The 7,991-nt window shown below is 47.1% G+C and overlaps 1 protein-coding gene across 4 annotated transcripts; it reads right to left on the bottom strand.

Moving 5' to 3' along the window:
• Positions 1,738-4,470, bottom strand: LOC110434037. Of its 4 annotated transcripts, none has more exons than XM_021457572.1 (3): positions 3,796-4,470; positions 3,526-3,657; positions 1,738-3,293 (listed from the first exon to the last, which is right to left on the bottom strand). In XM_021457572.1, exons 1-3 carry the CDS (start codon positions 3,914-3,916, stop codon positions 2,035-2,037), a joined length of 1,512 nt encoding a protein of 503 aa, XP_021313247.1. In that variant the 5' UTR covers positions 3,917-4,470; the 3' UTR covers positions 1,738-2,034. The 4 variants fall into 4 exon arrangements, with proteins under 4 accessions (XP_021313247.1, XP_021313249.1, XP_021313248.1 ...); XM_021457574.1 differs by having other exon boundaries at positions 1,738-3,257; positions 3,796-4,451; XM_021457573.1 differs by having other exon boundaries at positions 3,526-3,645; positions 3,796-4,451.

Here is a 7,991-nt window from a genome sequence, read left to right as displayed (position 1 = left end):
AGTTTTTGTTGTAACTTTAAATCTAAGTTTTTTGTGTAATTAATTAGAATAATTCATATATGCAGTTTCTATGGTCTAACTGTCGTAAATTTTTTATGGTGGGTTTATTATTGGCCTGAACTATTCTGAAAATTTTATACTCATTGGATCACATATAACTTAGTTATAGATAAAGCATATATTTTAAAAAAAGCTAAATAAATCTATAACTAAGTTATACGTGATCCAATGGATATGAAATTTTTACTATACTTCAACTAGACAATAATTAGCTCATCAAAAAAATCACCATAATTGGACCATAGAAAGCTGCATTATACGAATTATTCTAGTTAATTATATAAAATATAGATTTTAAGCTATAGCAAAAACTTCATACTAAAACATACTAAATTATATGTTCATCGTATAGATCTACTCATGCGGAGTCCAACAAGATTAGATTTTCTATTTGTGATTTTTATATGATTTATGATGATTTTTCAAAGATTCAATATAAATAAATAGAAAAAAGACAAAAGACAAAAACCACTCTTTGAAACCGCTCGAGGGTTTATTTGACCTGTTTTAAAAAATTTAGGGGATATAGTATTCGATTTTATAGTTAAGATGAAGATAGTTTGGGTGACTTTCGCTTCTTGGGCCGAGACGTCCGAGTCCTGAAGCCCAACTGTGCAGACCCAGTAGCCCAACTGGTAAAAGAAAACAGAGGGATCGAGAGAAAATGAGAGAGGCGATGGCAACGAGGTGGACGAGGAGGCAGATACCGTGCATGTCTCGAGGTGGCATTGGCAAGCCGAGAGCGCGAGACGCGTCGATGACGGCGACACGCGGTGGCCAAATCCTGACGGCGGTCGGGCGGCAAAGCGGCCATGGCTGATTGCGAGCAACAATGCTGATTGAACCCTCCCCTCTCTCACTTTTCTCTTTCGAACTAAACAAGGCCTTTGTGTGGCCACGACCCGAGCTCCTGTCAAACGATTTCTTCGTGGATCATCGCGGAACAATTTTCAAGTAAACACCTAGTTTTGTTATTGTTGTTGTTGTTTTGACGCACAGAGTTAGCGACTTAGTACCTCATTTCTTCGTGGATCGTCGCTGAACAATGTTGTTACTTTTTAAATTCTACTTGCAATTTGTCCTCTAATCCGGTAACCCAAAAACGGCGTCCTAAGCTTGAAGGCCAGCTTAGGGCACTCTCTATCATGTAGAACTTCTGAATATCATTGTTTTACATAAAACTTGAATGGCAGAAAACTAATAAGGTCTTATTTGGATGAACATGTATCTTCTTCAAATCATAAGCGTTGGATTGGATTCTAGTGAAACTAACTTAAGCCCTATTTGATACGGCTCACAATAGCTTCATAAATTGTTGTGAACTATTTTTTTTTTGTCAAATACTTGTTTCCAAAACAGTTCAATGGGTGAAGCTGTTTTTTTTCTTCTCATCTCACAAAAACAAGAGTAGGATGAAGCTGAAAAAATAGCTTACTACAGCTCTCTCCCTCATTTCTTTCTTCCGTCTATGCAATAAGTAGTTGGTAAAGCTATTTTACCAAATATTTTTTTTAAAAAAATAGCTTAGCTTCGTTTAGACATTAAGTTATTTTCTAAAAAATAACTTTATTAATGAAGTTGAGCTGTACCAAACAAGACCTTAATTTAAATTCATTCTAATCTACTTTAACACATATAAATTGAGATAAATACATACACATTCAAACAAGTCCTAAGTGAAAGCACATAACTGTAATCACGTTTCATGCTATCAAAGCAGCATATATAACGATAAAATATAAACAGTTAAACACTAAGTTCTTTGTCCTGCGAACTGTGCACCCATTCACAGCAGCACTACTGCTTGCTGGCTGCTGCTACTAGCGCACCCTCTTCTTACTCGTACAAACAAATAAAGAGAGAAAAACAAAAATAAGCCAAAAAATAGTAGTAATTACCATTAACCTATACATTTACCCTCTAATAAATAACTGAGGCCGAGGTCCAGGTCAAATGATCAACTAATTCGATTCTTCAATCGTCCCGGCCGTGCGGCAGCATCTTGAGCGCCTGTAGGAAGGTGTTCTTGAGGCGGCCCAGGTGCGGGCGCACGTTCTGCTTGTCCAGGTACGTGGTCTTGAGCGCGTTCCACCCCTGCTTGTGGATGGCCATGGGGTCCCTCAGCACCGGGTGATCGCTCGGGTACTGCTCGCTCAGCGTCGTCTCGTCCAGCTGCACCACGTACTCCAGGTAGTGGACCTCCATCCCCGCCGACGGCTCCGCGAACGTGTTCCGGGCCAGCCACTCCAGCCGCCCGTACGGCACCACCTGCACCACCACGGCGCCGGCCGGCAGGAACACCATGTTGGTGAGCCCGGCGCCGTGGACGCCCACCATCACGTCGCACGAGTTCACCAGCCGCGCGAACTTGGACGTGTCGGTGCTGCTGTCGGGCTCCCCGATCCGCACGTCGAACCCGAGGCTCGCCGCCATGTCCGCCATGGCGCGCTCGTTCATGAAGGCGCGCCCGCGGGACGGGCGGCGCGAGATGATGAGCAGCCGCGGCCGGCGCCGGATGTCCCACCGGTCGCCGCTGGGCGTGGCCGTGGCGCGCTCCAGCCCGAACGCGTCGCGCAGCATCTTGCGGAAGTCGGCCGTGGAGTACCCCGGCGACGGGGACTTGGACGCGTCCACGCCGAGCTCACGGTGGAACGTCGGCCCCACCACCACGTTCCGGTAGCAGCGGACCTCGTCGTCGGCGTCGATGTCCACCACCTCGTGCCGGCTCATCTGCTGGAAGATCTGGATGTAGCGGTTCATCCACCACGACTTGTAGCTGCTGACCAGGAACTGGACCTCGCCGCGGAGCGGGTGCGCCGTGATGAAGGCCGGGATCAGCACGTCCGTGTAGTCGTGGAACGGGTTGCCCGTGAAGCCGCCCGTGGAGAGCACGAACGCGGTGGCCGAGCTGTTCACCGTGCACTGCGGCGCAGCGCCGGAGGGGAGCGGCTTGAGGGACCACTCCTTGACGTGGGCGAGCGCGAAGTTGTCGTGCTTCCGGCAGTACGGCTTGGTCTTCCACTCCCGGTCCAGCGAGTCGACGTACACCGTCTGGGAGCTCCCCAACACGCGCACGTCGCCAGCCGCCTCGCAGGTGTCGGAGCGGCGGCTCGTCTCGTAGCACACCGGCTTGGCTGCGCCGCCGCGGGAACCGTCGGCGGCTGGCTTCGGCTGGACCTCCTCCTTGTCTTTCTCCTCTGCAGGGCCGGCGAAATCCCAATTAAGGTTCAGATCTGATGCGCAATCACGTAGCGGAATGCCGCACTACATTTAATTAACACGACGATTTCTTCTAGAAAAATCAAGCTGAATCTAAAGAAATGGAAGGTGGAGCTAGTAAGCAGGAAGGAGCAGGTGAGCAGATCTGCACGAACACAAAGTGAGTAACCTACCAGCTCCAAATCCTAACTAATCTTATCCAAATCGAGGAGGGAACCCAAAAAAGCAACGGCGGAGGTAACCTACCAGCAGCAGCTTCAGCGGCGGCCTCGTCGGCGCCGTCGCCGGTGTCAACGTTGACAGCAGCCGCCTTGCTGACCGCCACCGCCGCTGCAGCAGCGTCGTCCTCGGATTTGATGGCGTCTCCTGCGGTGGTAACTGCAGTCAGGTACAGGCGGGCAGCGGAAGAAGCAGGACCTCCCAAATCAGCTCACAACAGCGAGGATTCCGACCGCGCAGAGTACAGATGCAGCCGAGATAAGAAAGTGGAGGTGGAAGATGGCAGAAGGTACCTACCAATTGGGGCGAACCTCCCCCGGATGAGGGAGAGCGCGACGACGGAGCAGAGCATGAGCGCCAGGAGAGCCGCATTCCCGAGCCGCCTCGGCTCCCCTCTCGCTGAGCTCCGGGTCTTCATCTCCCTCTCCCTCTCTCTCCTTGGCCGCCGCCGCCGCCTCCGCCTCCTCCTCTCACTGAGACAGACAGAGAGCCTTTATTCTGGGAAAAAAGCTTTCCTTCAGTAGAAGCAGCAGCTGCGTCGCGCGTGGAGTGACAGCGCAGGGCAAAAAATGTGTTGACCAGGCGGCGCTGGCGCATCCGGACACGAGCACTTGGCACTTGTGGGTAGCCCTGGAAGGGGAAGGCGACGGAGAAAGGAGTGAAAGCAGGCGGAGCAGCAGGAGGAAGAACCGGCGACCACTAGTCCACTCGCCGTCCGATGTGGCGCCGAGATTGGTGAGGCTGCCGACAGCAACGTGTGCGAAGAAAGGGGAGGCCGCGCGCTTCTGTCAAGCGGCAGCGGGGCACAGTGACCTACAGTGGCACGCAAACCGACGGACGGACATCTGGTTTTTTCATCCGCGGCGACCAGCTGGCCTCCACTCCGCTCTCCAACGCCACCCCAGTGGTAAAAGCGTTTTGTTTTTTGTACTCCACTCGGCGCGGCGACGTTGCGGAGGCGGAGGATTTGTGGCGAGAAAGGAAAGGTCCAGAGGAACTTGCGTGTCGGTGGCGTTGGGAAGCCGACAAACCATTTATTGGTGGACGTGAGGTCGTGGCGCGCGTGTCCCCCGGGCATGTGCCGCGTGCCAGACCAGACGGTGCGGACGTACCGGAGCACTGATGATGAGCCCCATGGCTCTGCCTCTGCCGCTCTGCTCCAGGTACTAGAGGCCCTGTTTAGGTCTTGTTTAGGACACTCACAATGCAGACTCTATGATAGAGTCTAAAGTTATATATTACCTCGAACAATGTGGACTTGTAGTCTAAATAAGACTTGGAGTCTTATTTTTTCTACCTCTTTCTTCAATAAATATGCTACCACATCAGCAAAATACCATAAATAATATGTAATTAAGTGTCTTTTGATCGGCCCTCCCGGGTGCAGAGCAGCGATGTGCCGACGTGCATGTGGTGTGCTACGGACCTGCAACGCTCAAGGCCGTTTCCATTCTCTCGATCGGCCCTCCCGGGTGGCGTTGGCGTTCGGCGACGGCAGCCGTCGCGCGCGTCGATCCACACCTCTGCGAGCTGCAGACGCAGACGGATGGCGACTCTGTTTTGTGCCGGAGAGGACCTAAATTAAATCATCGGTCAATCGGTGTGATACACAACCATACTGTACAATACAAGGTCTATAGTACAACTGTACAAGTATGAGAGGAATGGAATCGGAGATCCTCGCCTCAGGAAGCACCTACTCTAGAGCCAAAAAAGCACGATCAGAGGTCGGTGTACCCCAAATCCAATTCCACGATCGTTCACCGGTAACGAATCCAACGAACCAACCATCAGCTACTCCCGCAACTTTTCTTATTTAGAAATGATAATTTCCGCAACTTTCCATTTTTAGAAGTTAACTAAGTTATACATATATGTTATAGAATATAACTTATTTCTATAAATTAGAATACTTTGCAAAACTTATCACCATATGACTTATACCATATAACTTACAACTTATGTCAAAACTTTGAAGCACAAAAGTTATAAAACATTTTTTTAATTTTTCTTTTGCATTTTTTTCTCTTTTTATTTTTTATATAAGTCTATCAATTTTTTCTTTTTATATATGTTGTCAACCCTTATTTTATTTGGACGATCGTTCACTTAGATTTGATGTAACAAAGGTTCAAACTACCTCCTCTTCTAGCGTGCTTTTCCATAACCACCGCTGATGTCATAAAAAAGTAAAACATTTATTTTAAAATGCTATATGTAAATTTTAACCATAGAATTTGTAATTATTAACTTTCTGCACGTAACTTTTATATCTAACTTTCTACATGTAACTAGTAGATATTAACTTATAATTATTATCTTTTATGTCTAACTTTTTGCAAAACTATTTGATTTATTATATTTTGTGCTTAACTTGCAGTTATTAACTTATATGTTAAAATTGGTTTAATTAAATTATATGCTTTAGTTTTAATTGTAACTTTTTTGAACGTTCGCTAAATTGTCTCGTCATAAATTATGTTGATAAACTTGTTCCATAAAATATTATAGATAAAAGTTACGTGTATAACTTTATCATGTAGTAAGTTATATGTATAAGTTATGTGTGCAACTTTGTCACAATAAAGGTATATGTTAAAGTCATGTATATGAGTTATACGTAAAAATTTGTTCCATATGTTATACGTAAAAGTTGTGAGTACAATTTTTCAAAAAAGAAAAGTAGTGATTTTTTTGTCTAAAATAGAAAACTTTCTAAAAATAGAAAATTGTGGGATTTTTTTTTGCTAAAAAAGGAAAGTCGTGGGGGCTGTGTTCGCTAGATTTAAATCTGATGAATGTTCGCAATTTAGTGAGTCCGGTCCATGTACACCTTTGGCAGGCCGGTAAAGGGGTTTCCGGTTTCTGTGGCTTGAAGAATCACAGTGTTTTGGTCAATGGCCCACCGCTCACGGCCCATTCGTCTCTGCATGAGAATCAGCGGGTAGTCCGTGGGCCCTGGGCCGCGTGTTTCCTTACAGTTCGGGAACCCCCCATCCGGGCCTTCCGCACGCAGCCCGCGCGGCTTTGTCCCGACCTTGTATCGTGGGCCGCCAATCCGTGCAGAGAAGAATCCAGCCAGCCCACTCTGAAGCCGGAGCAAAAGTCAAGATGAATAAGATTACAAGAAGAGGCAAAGGGCAACGCGTGTGTTGTTGCGCTACACGTACGAGGCACACTGTGTCACAAGATTACATACAATACGTAGTACAGTAGAATGAGTAGGCACGTAGGAGCAGGACCACGGAGAGGAGAGGAGAGGAGGGAGAATCTGATGACGACGAGCCACCCGAGCGAGCGAGAGCCTTATCCCTATCATTTGACCACGAATTCGAAGCGCCCGGTTTTGTCCCCATCGTCTGATGCATGCATGGATCCGTGTCAAGGGAAACGAAACGAGAGGAAGCGTGTTAGGAGCAAGAGGCCAAGGTCACGTGAGATCAGTTCAGCTGCTTCAGCCTCTCTCTCTCTCTCCCCGCGGCCTCCGGCAAAGCTGCGCCACGCGACACGACGTACGCCCATGGTCAAACCTCAAACGCCAGATACGTACAAGACCAGCACCCTAGCTAATCACTCTCTTTTAGTAGGTAGTACAAAAAGATTCGCTTACATAAAGCTCTTCCGTTTGCGTTGTTGTTGTTGTTGTTGTAATGTTGTTAGTAGGAGTACTACAAGTATGTACAAATTAATTACAGAGACTGATATGATGATGTCTTGCAGTGTATAGTAGTGTTAGGAACAGTAGAACAGCAATGCACTACTCCCAGCTAGCTGAAGTGTATTACAGTACTCCTACATAATAACAATTCTTCTAAAGATAAACTTTTGTTGTTTTGTTTTCTGATGAATCCGTTACTAGAAAGCATGCATGCATGGGCATTGGGCAACATGACGCAGGCATTATAGCGTAATTCCCGGCTCCCCGCAGCCTATATCTGTGCCTCTGCCAAATAAAAGCAGTGCTTGGATCTGCAAAGACATGGCATTCTCAGATTCCATGCCTGCATTTTCGCTTGCATTTGCATGCACCAGGCTGTGTCAGAAAGAAGAGACTACGGTCATCACAAAGTGCGGCCATAGCTAGGCTTGGGCCTTGTTTAGTTCCCAGAAAATTTTGCAAAATTTTTCAGATTCCTCGTCACATCGAATCTTTAGACGCATGCATGGAGTATTAAATATAAACGAAAATAAAAACTAGTTACACAGTTTGGTCGAAATTGACGAGACGCATCTTTTGAGTCTAACTAGTCCATGATTGGACAATATTTGTCAAATACAAACGAAAGTGCTACAGCGTCGATTTTGTAAACAAGGCCTTGGACTATGACGACGGAGCTAGCTAGCTATAGCTGCATGCATGCGAAGCTAGCTATTCCTGCAATCCTGCTCCCTGAAGCTACTCCGATCGACTAGGCTGAGGTTTTGTATGTGATCCAGTCCATATACTACACATAGGAGACGATCGAGTATAGCTCGTCTTCAAAATCAAACGG

The sequence above is a fragment of the Sorghum bicolor genome, chromosome 3 (assembly GCF_000003195.3).
Source record: "Sorghum bicolor cultivar BTx623 chromosome 3, Sorghum_bicolor_NCBIv3, whole genome shotgun sequence".
Taxonomy (NCBI): domain Eukaryota; kingdom Viridiplantae; phylum Streptophyta; class Magnoliopsida; order Poales; family Poaceae; genus Sorghum; species Sorghum bicolor.
This window is presented reverse-complemented; position numbering and strand designations above follow the sequence as displayed.